Source organism: Dunckerocampus dactyliophorus, chromosome 15 (assembly GCF_027744805.1).
Source record: "Dunckerocampus dactyliophorus isolate RoL2022-P2 chromosome 15, RoL_Ddac_1.1, whole genome shotgun sequence".
Lineage (NCBI taxonomy): Eukaryota > Metazoa > Chordata > Actinopteri > Syngnathiformes > Syngnathidae > Dunckerocampus > Dunckerocampus dactyliophorus.
Genome location: NC_072833.1, coordinates 21345183 through 21368695, shown reverse-complemented (window position 1 = coordinate 21368695; position 23513 = coordinate 21345183). Strand labels below are relative to the sequence as shown.

At 44.8% G+C, this 23513-nt stretch overlaps 1 protein-coding gene across 8 annotated transcripts; it reads left to right on the top strand.

The window, feature by feature from the left end:
• The first annotated feature begins 3644 nt into the window (after nt 1-3644).
• Nucleotides 3645-21257, top strand: LOC129167898 (uncharacterized). 8 transcript variants are annotated; one of them, XM_054752579.1, is made up of 10 exons: nt 3645-3733; nt 7255-7631; nt 16577-16700; nt 17204-17466; nt 17546-17617; nt 17692-17790; nt 17873-17926; nt 20353-20389; nt 20454-20570; nt 20675-21257. In XM_054752579.1, exons 3-10 carry the CDS (start codon nt 16613-16615, stop codon nt 20941-20943), a joined length of 999 nt encoding a protein of 332 aa, XP_054608554.1. In that variant the 5' UTR covers nt 3645-3733; nt 7255-7631; nt 16577-16612; the 3' UTR covers nt 20944-21257. The 8 variants fall into 8 exon arrangements, with proteins under 8 accessions (XP_054608554.1, XP_054608555.1, XP_054608552.1 ...); XM_054752580.1 differs by lacking the exon at nt 3645-3733 and adding an exon at nt 5809-6256; XM_054752577.1 differs by lacking the exon at nt 3645-3733 and having other exon boundaries at nt 5809-7631.
• The last annotated feature ends 2256 nt before the right edge of the window (nt 21258-23513 follow it).

Here is a 23513-nt window from a genome sequence, read left to right as displayed (position 1 = left end):
CATGACGAAAACCGATGTGCCACTGTACTGGAATTTAAGTATTATGTAGTTCAGTGGTTTTGATAGTGTTTAGGCCAGCACAGAAGATTTTTCTGGCCCTGACAGCACACCATAAAACCTGATAGAACGTCACCAGGTGACAGTATTGCTCCACTAACATGCTCCCTATTTCATCAAGTAGGGTGAGTAATTTTGCTTTACTTTTGAGTATTACAGTATTCTGTTTTATGACAGGAATGTTAACACTTCAAGCTGTACTTTAACTTGTACAGTCGGGGTTCGAACAGATTTTCTACGACTTTTTGTTTGCAGTGGAAATGTATGATGAGTAAAAGTGTATTTCAACTTTGTCAATGAGCTACCGTAGTTATACAAGAAATATGCATTTTACTTCAAATTGTGCAGTTATTTCATTGGATTAACTTTTTTTTTTTTTCATGAATGGATGGTCTGCTGTTTACAAAGATCTTACTGCCAAAAAGCTGCAAAGATCCTCTATGGGACAGGAGCGCTGTGTTGTCTGAAAAGACGTCAACGATCCTTTACATCAGTGGACTCCAACCTCGGCCCACGAACAATTTCATCCAACAAACTATGCCAGACCAGGGTTGGGTGGGGTAATGTAATGCTATTTATTTATTATGTATTGTGTATAAAACAGGGGTGTCAAACTCAGCTTACCCGGGGGCCACTGGAGGTAAAGTCTGGGTGAGGCTGGGCCTCAAGTCTTGGGAGTAAGGCTTACGATAACGATATCTATAACGATATCAGGTATGCTGCAGGAAACACATCTAACATGTGAGCGCACTTAAAGCAATTTCATCCGGCAGTGAACGTTACATCTACAAGAAAGAAAACCAGCTTAGTGCAAACACCGATAACGTCAGCATGCAAACAACTCTGACTGGGCCAAAGCAGTAACACATGGTGTGGGAGTGTGTGGGTTTTCTCCTGGTTCTCTGGTTTCCTCCCACATTCCAAAAACATGCTTGTAAGGTTAACTGGCAAATCTAAATTGTGAATTGTTATGAATGTGAGTGTGAATGGTTGTTTGTCTATATGTGCCCTGCGATTGGCTGGCGACCAGTCCAGGGTGTACCTCGCCTCTCGCCCGAAGTCAGCTGGGATAGGCTCCAGCATGCCCCCGCCACCCTAATGAGGATAGAAAAAGGATGGATGGACAGATGGTTGAACTTCACATGCAACAGACAGATTTAACTGTAACTGTCCGTTACATTTCGCCACAATGTTTAAACAATTGTTTAATACAACAGTTTATTTTATTATTATATTTCTATTTTAAAAAACTCAGTCTAATGGGTTGCTTTTATTTATTTAAAAAAAATTTGTTTGCATTTTTTTTTTTAAATAAAAGCATTTCAAGTCATTTTTTCTGCCTGTTTTGTACTGAAAATGAACCGAACCAAAATTATAGCGTACCGTTACACCCGTAATAGTTACTTACCCGTTACATGCTGTGCTGTCATTTTGTGTGTGTGTGTGTGTGTGTGTGAGCACCACGATTGTAGGCAGTGTTCAGTGTTCTGTTTAGTGACCCCCATTTCTCCATGTGACACACTCTTAGTTCTGTGGTAGGTTATGCTTTCACCCTGTGAGCATCATTGGCTTAACTTAGAGCCTGCGGGCCACATTTACAGTAGTCCTTCCTGTCAAGTCGCGGGCCGCAAAATGTGACTTGGTGTGCCAAGCAAATGGCCCACGGGCTGCGAGTTTGAGACCCCTGGTATAAAACAAAGACAAGCACAATGTAACCTTATAAAGATGACCACTGACGTGAAAATGAAAGGAAAACCATGACCTCGGGAGGCACTATGACACTCAGCTTCATCTTGCCGTCACAATTGCCGCTGTCTCAAAGAACAAAAACGATGCCAAAAACAGACTGAGGTCAAATACTTAAGTTTTGGAATGTAACCAGTATTTGTGGGAAAATTGTGCCCTCTAAAGTCGCAAGAACTTGGGAATTTGAACCGCTGTGCATGACTCCCTCAATTTTTGGGAAAACTCGGCAAGCGTCAGAAGATTAACTCTGTGCATATGTTTAGCTTTTTCTTTGACTTCTTGAGGCTTTTTGGCAACACTAATTCAAAAAGCTGCCCACATAGCACATACCCTCTCAGGGATTATGTCCCATGCAGCAGAGAGTGCCCTAATGTAGGTCAATTGAATGGCCCAATGGAAAAACACTGGAATCCAGGCCATTTTCATCACTTCCTAAAAAAAAAAAAAAACACAGGACAGGATGTGAAAACAGAATGTTTGGTCACCCTAGCTCAGGCTGCATCAAGTATTGGGAGTATGGCTGGGAATGTCAGGGTACCTCACGATATATGATTTGCTACGATAATATCTTGATAGGGTGACATAAATACATAATTTCATGGTTTGTAGTTAGCTGCATTCAGCTGGGATAGACTCGAGCTTACCCGTGACCCTAATGAGGGAAAGCAAATGGATGGAATGTTTACAGCAGACTAGAATACAAGCAGCACTGCTGCAAAAATGAGACTGCAACATAAGTGTAAACAGGATTTTAGTTAAGGCATCTGTCAAACAGTGACACTGTTTTAAATTCACTCAGAAAACATGTCTCTTTCATTCATTCATTTCAGAGACATGTCTCTTAAGTAGATCAACTGTAAAGTACAAGCATATCAAAAATAGATATTTAGTGTAGTATGGCAATAGTGACGTATTCACAGGAAAGAGACAGAGAATGACCTGGATAAGATTAAGCAGCTCAACAATTCTGACAGTTCGTAAATACACAGGACTTGATGGAAGCTTTGATGGAAACTGTCCTTTGTGCCAATAGATGAGGCATGGATGTTGAGAGTATCATGCGAATTTATTAGCCATGGAAAGGTTATTCATTTTGGACACATCATCAGTAGTGTATCTTTTGAATCAGTGGGTGTTTCGGCCTTTCAACACAAGACACCCTCATCGGCCAACTACTGTATAGGGTGACCAAGGCTGAGCCAGCGTCCCATGCCCAAGTATGAGTAAAGTAGTGCCGGGAAGGTGGGGGGAGAGGTGGGCTGTGAGCTAGCCAGCGAGATGCCGTAGATGCTGGTGTTGGTCAGACCCCAAGTGGGACCCCAAGCCACTAAAATAAATATCATCTGTTCTCTTCTGAACCTAAACTTTGCGTCATGATGTAACACGATGTGGCCTAGTGTAACCTAGTTCAGCTGTGACCGATGACTGCTGGTGATACGCAGTACTCGGTTCATCTGACTCGATTAACAATTAGCTGGACCATCCTATCAGATTTTAGGTTTGTCTCACTGGAGCAAGGCTGTATATGGGTAAGTATGGAGCAGCAACATCAACATCTGACAAAAAATATGACCTGTAGTATGTTTGGACCAGCCCTTTTTCAGAGTAAGGCCCACCCAGATGATTTTATTGTAGCAGCTGTTGAAATAATGCTGTGAGACCAAAAAATAAGTTGAACAAATTCATCTTCTATTGGAGTGAATACAAAACAACTGCAATGCCAGTGCACGGGAGGAAATCAGCTGTTGCGAACCGAAGCTCCCAGAAGCTGTTTGCCATTCCTCTCGATTTGCTTAATTCTTTTTATATTAAAAACTCGTTTGCTTTTCCCCTTGGGTGTTTTTTGTCACACTCCTCAGGCAACGTTAGCAACAACTGCCTTCTCTCACAGACTGAAGACATGTCCCTCAACTGGACAATGTGTATCCAGGTAAGAAGAAGTGGAAAATATACCCTTTGACTAGACTGTGTGCGTGTGCTCAGTATAACAAACTGTTTCCTGAGGAGTGTAGAGCGTGCAGACATAGCACAGTACCCTACTAGGTGGAAAAAAATATTTCCTCTCACAGATCCCCTTTTGAAGTGACGTTTAGTCACTTCACAACAAACAAAATGGGTAGGTGAAGTCGTCAAGATCCAAAGTCTTGCTGTCGACACACCTGTGTCAGTCAAACAGTGGCTGTAACAGAGATTCACCATTTCATCACAAGTTGTGTTGTTACAGGGCTACTGTATATGTAGAGCGTGCAGTTTATTAACTGGCATATAAGCAATCCTATACAAGAAAGAAAGAAAGTCAGAGAGGCCAGACTGAGATGGTTTGGTCCAGAGGAGAGATGGGGAATATATAGGTAGAAGGATGCTGAGTTTTGAACTGCCGGGCAGGAGGCCTAGAGGAAGACCAAAGAGGAGGTTTATGGATGTAGTGTAAGAGGACATGAAGGTAGGTGGTGTGAGAGAAGAGGATGCAGAAGACAGGGTTAGATGGAGGCAATTGATTGGCTGTGGCGACCCCTGAAGGGAAAAGCCCAAAGGAAAAGAAGATATAAGCAATCCTATAAAAGCTGTGTAAGTACCTGTATGTCTCATTCAGCGCATTATATCACACTGTGTATTGTCCTAGCTGCTGACGACTCCCCACTAATTGGGGAGTCAAATCCTACCCCTTAACACGCTCTACATGTGGAAAAATACATGCTAAAAATACATACATCCACTTGTATGCCACGTGATTTACTCTGTAAATTCATCCCTTATTGAGCCTTCTCTTTTTAACACTATCAGTCTTCAATAATCTATCATCAATTTTACTACATAAGTCCCTTTTCTCTTTTAACCTTGGGGTGTTTTATTGAGTCATCCCTCAATAAACCACCCTTTAATAACACAGGTATCCATCTTCCTCACGGTATCTTTATTGACGTACTCCTACAACTTAGCTTTACTCAACTTTACTACAACTTTACTCTTACAACCTAAGCGCCCTCACCCCCAACAACCAGACCGCACAACAACAGACACAAGGTCCAATGCCCTACGAGCCAACCTGAAGACCGCTGCTTAGTATCCGACCAAGTACCAGGACGAGAACAACCTTTTTGTGACAAAAGGAGCCCACCTAGCTAGCAGAGAGGAGTCTGAAGCCCCCGATCTTCTTTCTCTCACTGCCTTTATACATGCTGATGGTCTATGTCGTTTCATGTGGTCAACTTCAGTCCAGTCATGATGTACGTTAGATCACCTCAGGCGAAGACGAACACCTTCTTCTCTATCCTCCCCATAGAAGAAGGCCAACGCATGTTTAGTCCGTGTTTGGTAGGCCTCGTGATTTCCTTTAGGCTTTGCCGCTCCTTGTCAGATGCACATGCTCCGGAAACCCACATCTCACTTCCTCCAACTCCACCACCTCCTCCAAACTCTCCTTCCTCTTATGAAAAGTACTATTTGTACTTTTTATAATACATTTCATATAATTATTCTATTAGTACTTCTTATATGACATTTTACCTTGGTTCCAGAACACAAAACACTACTTTCAAAACACAAAATAGATCCATCTTTTTGTTGTGCAATTCATTCTTTGTTGGGACTGAGGGGGTACCTAGGATGGCTTTTCTCTTCTCAATTATTTGAGCATAGTTGCATTTGCATCAATTGGCCACTGTACAGCAAACTTTTACAAACAAAATAAAGCACATTTGCAACCTAACAGCATGTTTTCTTTCAAAATAAAGGCACTGAGATTAAAAATCAATAATAAAGACGTGAACCATAAATCAAAGTGCAAAAGTGCAACATCAAAGCATGTACATGTGTTGGAATCACAGTTCAAGAGCTGGTACAGCATGAATTCCAAATTTACATCAACAACTATTTTAGTCCTGTTAATTGGCTTTTAATAAGCCCCAGTAACATAAGAATGTCACAAAATAAAAGGCAAAACTCTTTTTAAATTCTTCTTTAATTGACTTTATTCATATGTTCACGTTATGCATCTCATAACCTCGTGTCCTCATTCACATGTGTGTATATATACCGGAGAACTCCTTTATAACGGCCTTGTACACATAAATGTGAGTTCCAATTCAAGTCAACGACAGACAGTCCTATTTATGTGGTATGTGCGCTTTTAATAAGCCCCCATACAACAATGTATGTGATAAAAAGCAAAACCTTTCTTTATTAATCTTTATTAATCCTCCGAGTTGCATTGCTCAAGAACTTAGGTTCTTGCGCCCTCCAGAGGTTACTTTTAATATTTACATATACAAAAAGTGTGAATGATCCCGCCATCCTTCAACAAACTATATCAGTAATTTAACATTAGCAAAGGTTGGGGCTATAACTGAAGCGGGGCCAGATGCGGTGTCGTCCCATCAGGTTCCCGCTGGAGCACGGAAGGCCTTAGGGGGGTCTCGTCCGTCTCCCCATCTGTCGTGACTGCCACCATTTGGTACGAGGCTCTGCTGAAGTGGGACTCCCAAGGATTTCTGGATACAAAGCTCACACATGCGACGCGCACAAGAGATGCAACAGCATCCCCAAAAAGAAAGAGCAATGCAGCATATAAATGCAACAAGGCTGAGTACCACATCTTTCCATTTGCCGAAAATTTGCAGCAGGTGCCCCTCTGTCCTTGTGGGGTGTGGTCTCTCGCCGGAACACCGGCGCCATGTTCTGGTTTAGGTTGCTTCTTCTGTGTAAAGACCTTCAGATGTAGCCTTTTCTTATATTGTATTTTATAGGGGTGTCACGAGACAACCACCTCACGAGACGATGCACAAGATTGGGTCCACGATAATGAGACAAGACAAGATTTTAACATTAATTTTAAAAAACATGGACAAAAATACTTAATTTCACCGAGCCACAAAACAACCCAGGTGCATTTTCATAGTTTATTGTCCAACAATTTGACACGCAAAGATATTATTATAGGCCAAATAAACCACTGTTATGATAATATACAGATTAAGAATCATAAAAAACAGCTCACTGTTTTTCTGTTACTTACAGTACTCGTCTTTGTCTTTACGTCAGGGCTGTCCAGCTGTCGTTTGATATTTATCATTTTTCAAAATGTAGAATAAAAAACATTTACATATACTGTATGTACAGGGGTCTGTATGTACAGTATATGTATGATGTACAGTATGTGTCATGTTCCGTATTTTGGTGCGCTGCACTTTCTGCTGGGGGGAAGCTACAGCCGGTATGTTGCACAGCTGGCCACAATTGCAATTAGTGGTGTTTAAAAGCCCAGCGTCATCTGAAGTACGGCGCTGGTTCATTGTACTTTTCCTCTTCGCCCGTGCTGTTACATAATGTTCCACCGATCCGTCGATACTGCCTTTGACTACTAGTGTATGTTTTTGTCACAGAGCCTTTTTTTCCACCTCTGTCGTTTTCTGTTTATCCCTGCCTAATTAAAAGACTTTTATTTTCCCACAGCTGCCTGTCTCTGCATACTTGGGGTCAAGCACTCGACAGCTCCACAGATCGTGACAGAATGAACCAGCCAAGAATGACCCCCGCGGAGGCAGTGCACAGAAAATAGATATTTTTTTAGATGGCCGCGCACTATGAGCGCATGCTGCGAGACCATGAGGCACCTGGTGGTTTCCTCGAGCGTCTCCGCGAGCTGAAGGATTTAAAACCCACCTCCAGCCTCTTCTCCACCCTTTTGGCTCTCTTGAGGACATCTGGAATCCGTCCATTGGGGGTACTGTCATGTTCTGCAGGACAAGAGTGACTACTTCCTGTCCTTCGCGCTGTCCTTCCCGCTGCACTTCCTGCTGGGGGGAAGCTGCAGCCGCCTCACCCCAGTGGTATGTTGCAGAGCTAGCCACAATTGAAATTTGTGGTATTTCATATCATATAGCTATGGAGAGAATGTCTGCTGAATCTAAAGAACAAATGTCAGAATTTCAGTCTATATGGGCACAAATAATTAATTCCCTGACCTGACTCTCGGGGGGGTGAGGGCGTCTTTCTCTGCCCCTGGGGGTCTCGTTCATCTGGCTTGGGGTGTGGTCCTGGTCGCTGGGTGGCCCTGGTACCTCGGGGGTGGGCGGGGGCGGGCTTGGGGTCCCGGGTCTTCTTTGCTGGGCTGCCTGCCTGGGGGGGCTGGTGGGTGGGGTGGGGAGGGGTCGGGACGGCCAGGGGGCGGCGTTGGTTGACCTCCGGAGTGGTGGGTAGGCGGGGTGCTGCATCCTGCGGGTGCCGGGCGCCTACTACTGCTGGGGGGGCCTGTGTGCAGCTGGTGGCGCTGGCTCTCCCTCGCCTCCTTTGCTTCTGGGGGTGGGGCGGGGTCTGCCCTGGGCCCTCCTGCTCGGCTGCCGCGTGGGATCGTCCGGTGTGGGGTCCGGCCTCTCACCCTGGTGGGGGCGCGGGTGCCTGAGCCTCCCCTGGGTGGGGAGGGTGCTTGGGCGCCGGGTGGGGGGGTCGCTCCTCTCGTGGGCCCTGTCGTGCTGTGTTTGCTTCTCTGTCACTCTCTGGCGCCTCTGGCTTGCGTGCTTCATGGGTGTGGCCGTGCTCCGATCTATGTGGGGTCCGGTGCTCTTGTGGTCGCCGTAGTGTTGCTCCCTTGCCGGCCGTGGTGGTATGCGGGGGGTGCGTGGGCGCGATTCCCGCTGTTCTGGTGGCGATCGGATCTGCCTTGGGGCGTGTGGCTGATCCGTGGTGTTTGGCGGTTTGGGGGTGGCGCTGTGGACGCTACCTCCGGTGGGGCTCCGGTGTTGGGGGGCACTGGGAGATTGGGTGGGCCGGACTGAGCATCCTGGCGGGCCGGTTAGGGCCTGTGGTGTGTCCTGTGGCCTGTGGCTTGCCCGAGCCTGGGCTGTGGTGGGTGGCCGGTCGTTCATGTGTCCTTGGTCCCCCCTGCTCGGTTGGGGTATGGGGCCCCCGTTCTTCCTGTTCCACTGCACCACCTCACATACATATAGGACTTTGGGGGGTGGCCTACGGTCGGGCGTGGTTTGCCTCCTTTGCCCCTGCCGTGCCACTGACCTGTTGCCCCCCAATTTTAATTGCACAGTAGACACTTAGGGTTTGGGGGGGCTGGTCAGGTGAGGGGCCCTCCGAGCGGCAGCTGTCCCCCAATTTTAATTGCATCATTAGCTATCATCCACATACACCCCTATCAGCAGAAGAGTCCTGATTGTTCTGTCAGGTTTGTTATTTTATTTTTTATTTTTTTTTATTTTTTTTAAATTATTTTTCTTTGTTTTGTTAAAAGAAAAAAGCTTTGTTCTTATTTATTTATTTATTTAGTATTGTCATCATTATTATTATTATTATTATTAATGTATGTGTATATATATATATATATATATATATATATAATTTTTTTTTTCTTTTTCTTTTTTTTGGGGGGAGGGCTATCTTACCGTTATCTATTATGTATCATTCTGACTATCACAGAAAACATGACATGGAATGCAGGAAGTGAACAACATGTACTGTACATGATGTAGATTGGAAGGGGGGTAGGATTAAATCAGCTTTGCTTCTTCCTACTCCTTTTGGACATGTAGAACTGTAAAAAAAAAAATGATTCATGAGATGTATTCCATTGTAACCTTCATGTTCAAATAAACTAAACCAAACCAAACCAAACTAAACCAATCATTTACATGCACACAGATACACCCCTCAGGGACACAGAGACCAGCTCTTCATAGCTGTCCTCTTTTATTTTATTTTATTTATTTGTTATTTTTTAATTGCATAATAGACACAATCACACCATATCACATACACGGGTGGGGCGGGCTGGATTGGGGTGCCTCGTGCCTGTTCTGCGGCGCCTGCCCGCCAGGGTCGGAGGTGTGGCCAGGGACCTGGCGTCGCGGTGGCCTGGCTTGTGGGATGCCTTTGTCTGGTTCGCCTGCCTTTCCCTGGGGTGGCCCTCTGGGGCCTGTTGATGCCGGGGCTTGCGCCGGGGGGGCGGCTTGCGGTGCTTCCCCTGGACTGACACGTGCCGCGGGCGCCTCTGCGCTCTTGGGGCGGATTTGGCAGTCTCCGGGGGGTGGTGCCGGTGCTGCGGGTGGCCCGCGTGCCGCCGTGAGTGCTTGTGGTTGCTGCGCTGCGGCGGCTGCTGGGGCGCCAGGCCGACTGGTGGGTTGGGGCTTGGTCATGCTTGCGGGTACTGTGGGCCTGGGTGGCGGGGTGGGGGTCTGGGTGGGGGTGGGTGGTTGTGCTCTGCCGGGTGCTTGGGTGTTTGTCGCCGCTGCTCTTTGTGCTCTGCTGGGCCGCTGTCTGTGTCCTCGCCTCCCCTCCCTCCCCTCCCCTCTGCAGGCTTGCCGGGGTGGGGCTCCAGTGCGCGGGTGATGCGCTGTCAGCTCTGGTGGCATGTGGCTGGTCTGGCTTCTGGTGGCTGGTGTGGTCCGTCGGCTGGACTGCTGCTGGTCTTGCCTTCTCGGCTCTGGTGCTTGGCCTCCCTGCGGATTGGGGTGCGGTGCTCCCGCTCCGACTCCGGGGTTTGCTGCCCCGCAGGTGTCGGTTGGCACTGTGTGGTGGTTCGCCTGGCTGCTCGCCCGTTTGCCCGCCCGCTTGCTCATTTTCCCGCTTTCCTCCTCGCGGACTCCTCTGTCTTCCTGCTCCCCGGCGGTCCGCGCTCTCCGCGCCTGGGTTCTGGATTGTATGTCTGGGACCCCGGGTTCCCCGGCTCTGCTGCTCCTTGGGTTACCAACGGGGGATAGGGCAAGGCTTCCGAGTGTCAGGCAGTCGACCACTGTCTTTGTGCGGGTGTGTGTGGGCGTGTGCGCGCACGCATGCGTGTGTCCGTGTGTGTGTGCGCGCGCGTGCGTGCGTGCACGTGTGTGCGCGCGCGTGGGTGTGCGTAGGAGTGTGTATGTGCGTGCATGTGTGTGTGTGCTTTTATTTATTCATTTATTTTAGTTATTTATTTTTTGGGGGGGGGGGCATACAGGGGTTTGCTCCGTGGGGTCGAGTGCTGGGTGATACATCTCTGCGCCCGTGCCTCCGCCGGGGGGGAGGGCTCTTTGGGCTGGCTCTTGGGGCGTTGATCTTTATGCTGCCTGCCCCTGTGGGCCTGGTGGCCTTCTGGCGGCGGGGGCTCGGCCTGGCTACTTCCCCACATTACTCACTGAGTGAACCAGGGTGTTATTATGTTGTTGGTTTTATTACAGCGACGGTGATCTCAGCAGTATGACTATAGTTGTTTTTTTTTACAATGATGTGCATTACAGTAATTATCATTCTGTTCACTATCATAGATAATCATTTCATTACTACAATTATGTGTGACTGTTTCAATGCAGTATTGTCATTGTGGTTGTTGATATTATTTTGTCCTTTGTCCTTCAGTCCTTGTTCGTCTTTATAGTTGTCGCAGACATTTATTTGCTGATGTAATTCTGTATGTTTCTGTTGTTCTGTTCTTGTTGTCACAACTGCTGTTGTTGCTGCTGTTGTCCTTGTCTCTTGTCTTTTTTTTTTTTGTCCCCCTCTTATCCCCGCATCCCCCTCTGTTTTCTTTTCTCTTTTTTTCTGTCCCCTCCTGCTCCGGTCCGGTCGCTCCAAATTTGCTTAATAACAAGCATCTAAGTCAAATAAATTCGGTATAACAGGGGAAGTGTATATCACACTTCTCCCTGGCAGAGTAAATCTGTTGAGCACTTGACGGCATTTAGATCTACAATTCTATCTGCTTTAAAGGCTGGACAGGACAGGGGTAAAAAAAAAAAAAAAAAAAAGAAATTTGTTGTGTTTAAATGCCCAGCGTTGTCTCAATACGCCGCTAGTTCATTGTGCTTTTCCTCTTTGCCCGTGCTGTTCCATAACATTCCTCTGACCCATCGATACTGCCTTTGACTACTGGTGTATGTTTTTGTCACAGAGCCTTTTTTTCACCTCTGTCACTTTCTATTTATCCTTGCATACTGGGGGTCAAGCACCCAGCAGCTCCACAGATTGTGATAATAAGTACATTTAAAGACAAATTTTTGTGGTTTTAGAAGTTATTAGTATCAACATTTTAGCTTTTTTTAATTACATTATGCCCTTTTGCTGTATTTTCCACTTTTGCTGGGTTCTTGTTTACTTTATTTCAGCAATGAGCGACTCTTACAGATCCCCTGCGCCACACCTTGGACACCCATGCGTGTTTTCAATGCAAGATTGATGCTGTGTCAAATGTAATGAGCGTCAATATGGTGCAGACAAGTCTGAACATCTACTTGGGTTGATCTGACAAATCTTCAGTAAGATTGGATCAAATGTGGAATTATTACAGCTTCTGCTAGGACATCAACAAGTAGCAAGCAGCTGTTCAATTCTGATGGAACATGTCACTCACTGACACTGTGAACATCAAGGTAGGGTGGATTGCAGGGTGTGCCTAAAAACCTTAACGTACTCTTCCAATAATGCCTTGCACATTGCCATTTCCATATTACTGTATTATACAGTACATAGTATCTGTGCCACAGTTCACAGTCTGATTGGCTTCTGGCTGCCCTGTTCTCGCGATACAGCATTTCTCCAAACAAGAACGTTTTAATCTCCAGAGTATTTTGTAAACTTAGGACTCCAGTAGAAACAATAATCGGATCATTATTTTCACATACTGTATATCAAGTCGAGGCCCAAAGTTAATGAATCAGTCAGCAACATGGTTTGTACAGTGGCAATATTTGATCTAAAGGAGCTGAAAAACACCAATGAGAGCTCGGTTTGTATAAAATTAGGGTCCGACCACACAATTTAACTGCAAAAGATGGAGCTAAAGGCATTATGGAAAGGGCCTCTTTACCTTTCTGAACCCAATTATAGTAGATACTTAGAAAAGACACACCCTAATTTGTTTGGGTACCTCTCTTGCTTTGTGAATTTTTAAATGTATGAAAATCACGATAAAGTCTTCTAGGGGTGAGGACTCCTGCTCCTTTACGGAATGTGACCTTCATCAGGGACCTCCATCACTGCCAGTCGGTGCAGTTTGGGAAAAACTGTTTGGCAAGGTCAAGAGTCCAGATAATCCCTGGTTCAGGTATTTCAAGGACATGTGGAGAAACCTGACAACAGACATCCCTAAAACCCTTTTGATCAGAGGCAAATGGCTGAAAGAAAGAAAGACAGACTATGAGCTACAGGAAATCCTAACATCGGATACTCCTCCCAGAGCTGACTACAGAGAGATGATTTAGCTCACAGTGATTGTGCTTGGAGGCACACCTCCATATAGGATTCACTGGAGCCAACCAGGAGCCATTCACCAGGCCAGGGACTTGTATTCAGTGAAAATGCTCATGTGAGCAGATGGAATATGACGAAGAGACTGTCTCCAAGATGGAAAGTATCTTCTTATCACTATTCTATACCCCTGTGTGGATGACTTCACACTCAGCAGCTGATGCCCCTGTCAATGACCTGCAGTTATATCAGCACATGCTGAAGTATAAGAGAACAGACAGACATTGCTGATGCAGTTCTACAGAAACCTGAGAATCACAGGTGGAACTTGACACAGGAGGTCATTCCATTTGCGCTGTTCAACAGAAGGCTGAGTGACAAGCAGAAACAGGACATTGCAGTGCAGCTACATTCAACTGACAAGCCTACCAGACAGCCTCAGAAGAGGGAAAGCAGTTTTTCACAGTATTGCAGCCAAGAACACACTAGATCAGGGGTGTCAAACTCATTTTTATTGAGGGCCACATCGCAGTTACGGCTGCCCTCAGAGGGCCACTTGTAACTATCAGTATATATGAATATAAATATGAATAGAACCTCATGATATTATTACACAATTGCCCATGCATTTGATTATTATATGTGTACTAACAAATTAATGGATAACTTGCTTTGAAATGAGAAGTAAAGTGAGAATGTCATGGTGACAAGCAGACATTCAAGTATTTCTATTTGAAAAATGCGTGGAATATCCTTGCTGCATGATTAGACAATACTGATGTCGAGAAGAACTGCATTCAATGACATTTTTCTGTCAAAATGACGGATCAAATACATTTAGTGTTAGGAATTGTGCGCTGCTCCCTCTCCTGCTCTCCCTCTGCTCTGTGTTTCAGCGCACCTCCTACCACCTAGTTCCCTCCTGGCACACCTGCAGCTCGTTAAGGAGGACAGTTGATAAGCAGCAGGGTCCTGCAGCAGGGTGCCAGTTCAATTTTCACTTTGAATGATGTATGTCTAGCATAAACTTGGAAATTATCTGTAAATAGTGTAACATTTTGTGCTGCACGGTCACAGTCAGGAGATCGGGAAGACCTGGGTTCGAATCTCCGTTGGGCATTTCTGTGTGGAGTTTGCATGTTCTCCCTGTGCATGGGTTTTCTCCGGGTTCCATGTAAATTGTCCATAGGTATGAATGTGAGTGTGAATGGTTGTTTTTCTATATGTGACCAGTCCAGGGTGCACCCTGACTGTCGCCCAAAGTCCACTGGGATAGGCTCCAGCATACCCCCATACCCCTTCTCCTAATGAGGAGAAGCGGTATAGAAAATGGATGGATGGTTAGTGTTACATTTTTGTTAATTGTTATTCAAATTTTACATGTGAACAGAGCATTATGCTGTTACACATTTAGGTTTGCACATGGTCAAACAGTGTATAGGAGACCGTGTGTGTGTGGTAGGCCTGTCTGCTCAGGACATCACTGCATGACACTGTGCTGTGGCCACAGTGGACGAAGAAGACACCAGCGACCTCCTTGTCATCATGGATGCTGCTGGAGCATCCCAGGCACCCCATCACACACTCACTCCATCATACAACGCTCATACTATACATGAAACCTGGATAGTAAACTGCTATCAGGACTCTGTCTGAACATACTCATTGGTTACAACCAAATCAGTAAGAAAAAAAATTGCGGCCGAACAGGGACTTGCTGTTACAAGTGCATCTCAAACTACAAAGCACTTAAAGGGTCAAACATTAGAATATACAGTATATTAATCGCTAACTAAAGAGAAAGAAGTTTTACTTTTTGCTCTTTGTAAGTACTTGTTTTGCCTGCTTGCTTTTCCGCCGGAGTGATTTTTGGTTGCTACTTTGCTTGTTCCCTGCTTGGTTTTCAGCAATGGATTTTTGTTCTAGTTAGTTTTTTTTTTTCCTGCTCGTTTTTCTGCAGTGTTTTTTGTTTTTGTTACCTTTTTGTTGCCTTTTGCAGTATTTCCAGTATCATGATATGCCAGTTTTGCGAGGATATAACCCCAATGCTATTAGACGAAGAGAATCAGGTTGAGGGTTCTTGTTGAGAGGTTATTCAGGGAGATAAGTACTCTCCACCCAAAGAGGATGTAGTGCTTGTGTCATTGATGACAGAACCGCTAGTTTAATGAGCTAGTCCATGAGTTGGCCTGAGCATACAATATCAATCCCACTACTCTACGTCATGTAGCAATGAAACATGTTAGGCGAGAAGATGAAGACAAGGGGCTGATAACTTCAACCCTGGCAGCTGCCCTTGAAACACATACTGCACCCAGTCCAAGATTTGTTGGCGCACATCATGCTAGTCAGCCGTCAAGTGCTACACAGGCCCCTGATGACACCCTGCTTGTCAACCCATTGCCCGCAAGTCATTGTGTAACATATTGTGAAACATGATCTACTAGTGTCTCTTCTGCTCCCAGAGTCACGCGTATTTTCTGGAAACTCTCCCAAACCTTCTACGGAAGTAAACTATGGCATATGGAGGCTTCGAGTTAAGCAGGCACTAGATGATTCTAGTCTGTCAGAGGCACAGCAGTATGTTATTCGACAGGTTGCTGACTCCTGCCTTAAATGTCGCTCCCTCCATTGGAGCACAAGCGTCACCTAGTGCTTACCTCCTTGAACTAGAACTTGTTATTTTTATTATAATTGTGTGTGATTCTCTTTAGAAAATATTTACAAGTTTTCAACAGTTTTAGTACATTTGTCAATTGGTTACCATGGTACCCCCTAGTGAGTGCTGCAGGCTCGTACATGGTCGTTGTACAGTGTTGTACAGTTGCCGTACCAAACAGTGATGGAGGCGGTAAGGACACTTTTGATAGTGCATTTGTAGAAGCAACTCAGGATTTTGGTGGGCATGCCAAATTTCTCCTCTGGGACTTCTTGATGTGTTGGGTGTTGTGAGACCAGGTGAGGTCCTCGCTGATGTGCGTGCCAAGGAACTTGAAAGTTTTCACGCTCTCCACCTCAGTCTCATCAATAAACAGGGTCTATGCGGCTCCTTTTCTCTCAATTCCTGAGCTGGATGTGCGATCGTGGACTCTGACTGACTGGGACCTGCCTGTTAGAAAGTTCAACACCCAGTTAGAGAGGGGGGGTGACAGCCCAAGTGTGAGGAGCTTTTTTGTGAGTTTGTGGGGGCTGTCTGTGTTAAATGCAGAGCTATCACTACTATTATGGTAACTGTTTTACAATTATATGCATTATTCCCATAATATATACGTCAAGAAGTAAACATCCCTCCTTTCATCAAATAGTCAGCTAGCTCATTCTGCAGAAGCAGGGAAAAAGATGAGAATAAAACAATGGTCAGTGCGGGACAAGGATGTGGAGGGCTGGCTTTGCCTTGGGCCCCCACGTGACTTAATACGCTGCTGGATATGACATATAATATGCCTGCTGTGGACTGTTTTCATTCACTTTGCATGGTGGCTTGGGAGTTACCTGGAAATATCTTGTTCATAAACACCAGACGCCATCGCTAATAGGATTAAAGCTGATGACGATGATGACGCTACATGACACGTCGCCTTTATGACTTTAATGACTGTGATCCGTCCTTTCACAGCTTTGGAATGACTCCATGACATGCTTGATATAAAGAATGTACACGTTTGCTGGTTGTGAGCTGCAGGAGAAGCAGACACAGCACAAGCGATTGGAAGCCGCAGAGAAGACATCACAGCCAACTGGTAAGTCTGTACTGGTGTTGCTGGGAAAATACGCTGTTGACTGGAACAAGCTGCACATCTGCCAGTAAATGGAGTACCCCCTTAACTTTCTGGAAAATGGTTCCGATTTGACATAGGACTTGATTAAAGTCATGGTACGAGATCGTTTACAAGATTTAGAAGAAAAACAGCAAAAAAAGCTGCAGTTTCACAAGATTAAAGTCAAGATGTTAAGAGGGAAATTCCAAACAGCTTTTTTTTTCCAGACCAGATTTGGCTAGTTTCATGTGTGATGGGCCACATGAACCTCACTGGACTATTAAGAGAAAAAGTTGCAATTTTAGGAGAATAAACTCATGAGAGGAAACCGTGTCATTTTAATGGCCTCCTTTGAATTTTCACTATGTGGGCCTCCCTGCAAAAAGTTGGGACCCAATACTTACGACTGACTGAGCACTAAAATGTGTAGCCTGAGTGGTAATTCCAGATTATGGACTGGAAAAAACTTATTGATCAGTTCCCAGATCACAGAAGAACTTGCAACATGCAGAGGAAGGTGAAAGGCCCACACGCCCACAAGAAGAAGCCACAAAACCCCGTCCACCCGGGCTTCTTCTTGGTCACTCCGCTTGTCTTGGTCGCCGTGGCGACTGCATGGCCGTGGCCTAACCTGTATTGGCCGTGGGACTCCATCGCCGTGGCACAAAGCACCCAGGCCACTGATGCCCCAGACCAGAACCTCCTGCAGGAACTGACAACCATGAAACAGGACATCAATGAGTTGAAGGTAAGATCACACATGGCTGCTTTATGTGCATGCATGGGACTGACCCCAGAACACACATGGCTGCTTCATTTGACCCCAGACCCTCTTGAAGAACCTGGTGACACGTGTGGATGAGCTTGATGAAAGAACAGCAGCTATCGTCCACATTGAGGTAAAACACACCTGGATATTTTTACACACGTGGACAAGCGAGTGCTGAGTATTTATTAAAAAGTCTTTGTGCAGAATGTGACCCGTATGGTTGAAACACAAGCCGCAACCATGCAGAGTCTGACCACACTCGCGGAGAAGATTGATGGAGTAGCAAAAATTGCGCAAGTTGAGGTAAAAAGACCACAGCAGGATACTAAATTTGCATACACAGACACTGCTAGAGTCGAATGACCCACGACATGTTCACCTGTAGGTTCTGACGGCACGTGTGGACGCTCTTGAAAAAGTGAAAAAGGAGCAAGTGATGGTAAGAACACACCTGGATGCTTAATTTGCATATATAGACACTGCTTGAGCAGAGTGACCCACAACACCTGCACAATGTGAGCACATTTGGGATATTTAGCATGCCAGAAGTTATCTACAGTGGTGTGAAAACGTGTTTGCCCCCTTGCTGGTCACTTAAATGTTTCATATCACCAAACAAATGTAAATGTTAGTCAGTGACAACACAACTGAGCACAAAAGGCAGTTTTTGTATGAAAGGAGCAAACAAATCCAAAGCTCCATGTTCCTGTGTGAAAAGTGATTGTCCCCTAAAGCTAATAACTGGTCGGGCCCCCCTTAGCAGCAACAACTGCAATCAAGCGTTTGTGATAGCTTGTCATGCCACAGCATCTCAATAGGATTCAGGTCAGGACTTGGACTAGTCTTTACTAGTGGACTTGCTGGTGTGTTTTGGATCATTGTCCTGCTGCAGAACCCAAGTTGTTTGCAGTTTGAGGTCACCGACAGATGGCCGAACATTTTCATTCTTCCATTTATCACAGCAGGTCTTGCAGGTCCTGAAAACCATCACACTACCACCATGTTTTACTGCTGCTATGATGTTCTTTTTCGTTCTTATGTAGTCATGAACTCTGACCTTAACTGGGGCACGTGAGGGCTGCAGTTCTTAGGATGTTGTTGTGGGGTCTTTGGTGATGAGTTGTGTTGTCATTGGCTAATATTTCAATTTGTTTGATGATCTCAACCATAAGTGTGACCAAACATGCAAAATAAATCAGGAAGGGGCAAACACTTTTTAACACCACAGTACATCGAAAGAAAAAGTATATCTCAGCTTTTTTCTACATACACTCCTGATCAAAACCTTAAGAGCAGTTAAACTTGCTGGATTTTGCTTTTTGCACATTTGGATCTTAATGAGGTTTTAAGAAGAGCTACAATATGCAAACACAAGAAGGGGGAGTGACACAAAAAGCAGTGGGCACCAGTGAGGGCCTTCATGAGGGTGGAAGACCGCCCTGTGTCTTGATGGACAGCCAATGGGATCCTCCGGCTGAGCACAGGTGTGATGTTTTTGGGGCTACCACTTGACTTTTTTGTTCCATAATGCTCAGGATCTTTCCAAAACTTTTGACTGATTTCCTGCTCCCAACCTCAGCAGCCATGGCACGCTGCGAGAGAACTTGCTTATCCAGCGCCACAATCCCAGCCGCCTATTTCAGTTGAATTGTTGTTTTCAATAAATGACTTTTTCAAAATGCTTTTTGTCTCAACCCCCCTTTTTGTGTTTGCATATTGTAGCTTTACTTAAAACCTCATTAAGATCCAAACGTGCAAAATGATCATTCTAGACATTTTTCAACCAAGATTGTGAGCAGGAGTGTATTTCAACCCATCATTTTTTGACTTAACTCCCACAGAGCTTGAATTCAAATCTATGCTTACTGTTTATTGTTGTAAAAATTGGACTTGGAATAGGATTTTCTCTTGACTTTTGTCAGAAAAATGTTCTTGACTTTTATTCCCGATTAGTTATTCTGTAATTTGACCCAATTTTTGAAAAAATGACAGCTTTGTTTTCTCATAAAACATAGTTGTTAATTAATTTCAACAACTAAAATTACATTATTTTTCCTCATATTAAAATTTTATTGTCTTAAAATGACAGCATTTTGGCAACGATTTTTCTCTCCTGTAATTGGCAAAATGTTTTGACTTTATTTTCATTTTCCGCAACATAATTTGCCAAAAATTTTAGCTTTGTTTTCTTTATTTTGTAATGTTACAAATTTTTTAAAATGACATCCAGTTTTTAAAAGTATTTGATTTAAATTCTAGACTTGTTCACATCCACAGCGAACTGTACAAGTTTCCTCGTAATTGCCATCAAATGTTAGTATTTTGTTGGAATATGACTGTTTTCTTTTCATATTTGGACTTTTTTGTCAGAAAATTGTGTTTTTTTCCATCGTTGCTGCTCCCATAATATTTTCTTTCCACAGCCTAATTTTCCAAAAATGACATGTTTTTGTTTCATATTAAAACTGTAAAAAGAAAACATATTTCCACTTTATGCTTCTAAAATGACTATTTTTGATAATATTGTGAGCTAATCTTGTAAAATTAGCTTTCATGATGTAGCCCAACCTAATTTTCCAAAATAGTTTTTTTCATCATACTACAACTTACTATGAAGTATGATTAATATTACAATATTTGAACTTTATGCTACTAAAATGTTATTTTTCCTCCTATTACAACATTATTCTTGTTGAGTTAAGACCTTTTCTTGTTTTTCTTAACGATGTTTGACTTTTATTTCTCGTTTTTTTGTTTCCCTTTTTGATGGGGTTGTCCTAAACGGCCCCCTGGCCGCACTTTGGACACCCCTGACATACATGGACGGTACTTGAGCACAGTGACCCACGACATGTCCTCTTGCAGGGTCTGACCACCCGAGTGACGAAGCTGGGAGCGGCAGGTAGGTCAGAAAGACTAAGGTCACCCTTGACCTTTGACCTGACCCTTGATGTGTCATCTTGCAGCCAGTTCGGTGGTATTCTCAGCAATGATCAAACATGAGAATACATTCAACAGTGGGGAGAAGGTGATCTTCTCACAAGTGCAGACCAACGAGGGTGACGACTATGACAATACCACAGGTCTGATGTCACGGCTAACTAGCATAGCATTTCTAGATAGCGCGTTGGCTTTTTGAATCAGCACCACTGGGGGGCGCTAACAAAGGTGTGATTGTCCCCTGCAGGCATTTTCACAGCACGCATCAAGGGCCTCTACTTCTTCACCGTCACCATCCACACGCATGGGGGGGACATTGACCTGTATGTGTATAAGAATGAGGAGGACATGAGCCAGCTGTATAACCCCACTGCAGGATATCACGGCAGTGAGACCAGCAGCTTGGTGATGCCACTGGAGAGTGGAGACACCGTGTATGTCAAGGCTTATAAGGGCAGAGTCCAGAGTTACACCCAACAAAGCATGTTCAGCGGCTTCCTCATCCATCCCATGTAAACTAGATGGAAACTTGGTTAGTGTCGTCAATTCATTCCAGAAGGTCCCGACTCCCAACCGAAGCCATTTCAAGAGTCAGAAATTTTGCTGATGGCATCATAGATTGGCAACGTAGCTGACCTCCCCGGTTGCCATTCTGTTAGCAAGCGCACGATGCTAACACATGTTTTGTGATCATGAAGTGTACCATATTGTACGCAAACTGAGGCTACATTTTGGATGAAACACTAACTGACGTTCTGCTTTTTTTTTTCTTTGATGATACATTTTGAATGCTGGATGTTTGGATTTCCTTATTAAATCAATAAAGTTTAGCAAGTTTGGCAAGAGTAGTTTTGTCAGTGCTTACCTCAGCTGGAAGACATATTTATTTCACAAACATGACTTGTTTGCGCTGAGGGTAAAAGGAGTTTAAAGGTAACTATATAATGTTAAGTGTTTAGAAGGTCGCAAAAATTTAACAATTTTACAAGACTAATGTAATATTGTGAGAATAACATTTTAGGAGCATAGAGTTGAAATATAACATTTTTTTTTAGGTTGAAATCGACAAAAAAGATGTCATTTATTAAAGATTAGGATGCAGTAAACATTACACGAATGAGGTCAAAATATTTTGGGAGTAAAGTCGTTATGAGAAAATGTACACAAAGTTGAATTAGAAGTTCCATTTTTTAGATAAAAATAAAAACACTACCACGCAGCTGAAATGGAAAAAACAGCTGCCATTTTACCAAAAAAAGTTTATCCTCAACCTAAGTTTGCATTATTGGCAACTTTTGTTTCTCAATATTGTGACTTCATTGCCATAATATGTTGACTTTGTCGGAACGGTTATGTAAGAACGCAACTGTAGGGCTGTTTTTATATTCTTGTCGACTATATTGGGTAACAGGAGTGTAAAGGTGACTGTAGGGGTGTTATTTCACATCGAGAAGTCTCTAATCATGTCAGTCTATTTAGAAGATTGTACATGTTTTCTTTTTATATCTTACAGTATGTCTCATGTTCTGTAATTATTACTATATTGGGTAATAAGAGTGACTATAGGGGTGTTCTTTCATGCTCTGAGGGCTCTAATAATCTTAAAAAGTGCATTTAGAAGGTGGTAAACAGGTTTCTAGGTCTTATTTTCTAGTACGTCGACTATATTGGGTGACTATAGGGGTGTTATTTCACATCTGGAGTGCTCCAATAATGTTCAAATGTGTCTTATTTTCTTTTATAATATATGCACACCGAGGCAACATTTTGGTAGATTTTAAGGCGTTAAGCCTAAAAACAGGCTAACCTGTTTTGTGTACCTTATTGTAAAGTGTCACCGGAGTTTGTCCCGAAATGCTTTTGAGCTGCAAAGTGAGAAGGATCAAGTTCGTGATGCTCGCTCAGTCAAGTCAGACGTTGCTCAGATCGAACACACACACACACGATGAGTCTCTCAAAAGGAAACACTATTTCATGACCTCACTATGGCTGACGTCTTCTCCAAAATCTTCCTTGGCAGAAAAAAGCAAAGCGTCAATCATCCGTTCCCTGTCAGACGTATACACTATATACTCAGTCGAGGTCAGCAGGCCTCCGTCCCCACTGCAGACAGTGTGGACCAGGCACTGCTTCCCCTTTCTGAGGCGCCTGACGGTTTGCCAGAACCTCTTCGAGGCCGACCGAAAGTCGTGTTACATGGCCTCATCGAACTCCTCCCACACCCGAGTTTTTGCCTCGACCACCGCCGAAGCCGCGTGCCGCTTGGCCTGCCGGTACCCGTCAGCTGCTTCAGGAGTCCCACAAGCCATCCATGCTCGATAAGACTCCTTCTTCAGCTTGACGGCAGCCCTGACCTCTGGTGTCCACCATCAGGTTCGGGGCTTTCCGCCACAGCTGGCACCGACCACCTTGCGGCCGCAGCGCCGATTGGCTGCCTCAGCAATGGAGGCACGGAATAGAGCCCATTCAGACTCGATATCCTCGTCTTCCCCCGGGATGCAGGAGAAGCTCTGCCGGAGGTGAGAGCTGAAGACTCGACGAACAGGAGACTCTGACAAACGTTCCCAGCACACCCTCACTACACGTTTGGGTCTCCCGGGTCTGTCCGGCATCCTCCCCCGCCATCTAATCCAACTCATCACCAGGTGGTGATCAGTTGACAGCTCAGCCCCTCTCTTTACCCGTGTGTCCAAAACATGCGGACGCAGGTCTGATGATACGACTACAAAGTCGATCATAGACCTGCGGCCTTGGGTGTCCTGGTGCCATGTGCACTTGTGGACATCCTTATGTTGGAACATGGTGTTTGTGATGGACAAACTGTGGTTCGCACAGAAGTCCAACAACATCACACCGCACGGGTTCAGATCGGGGAGGCCCCTCCAATCACGCCCCTCCAGGTCACACTATCATTGCCCACATGGGCGTTGAAGTCTCCCAGTAAAACAACAGAATCACTAGTTGGGGTGCTCTCCAGCACCCCTCTGATGGACTCCAGGAAGGCTGGGTACTCTGAACTGCCGTTTGGCGCGTACGCACAAACGACAGTCAGGACCCTTTCCCCATCCCGAAGGCGTAGGGAAATG

Excerpts from the sequence above, each read along its gene's own strand:
- LOC129167898 (XM_054752579.1), top strand. The coding sequence starts at position 16,613 with ATGTACACGTTTGCTGGTTGTGAGCTGCAGGAGAAGCAGACACAGCAC. Across the intron at positions 17,467-17,545 it reads AGGACATCAATGAGTTGAAG|ACCCTCTTGAAGAACCTGGT; the intron begins GTAAGATCACAC and ends ATTTGACCCCAG. Across the intron at positions 17,618-17,691 it reads CAGCTATCGTCCACATTGAG|AATGTGACCCGTATGGTTGA; the intron begins GTAAAACACACC and ends GTCTTTGTGCAG.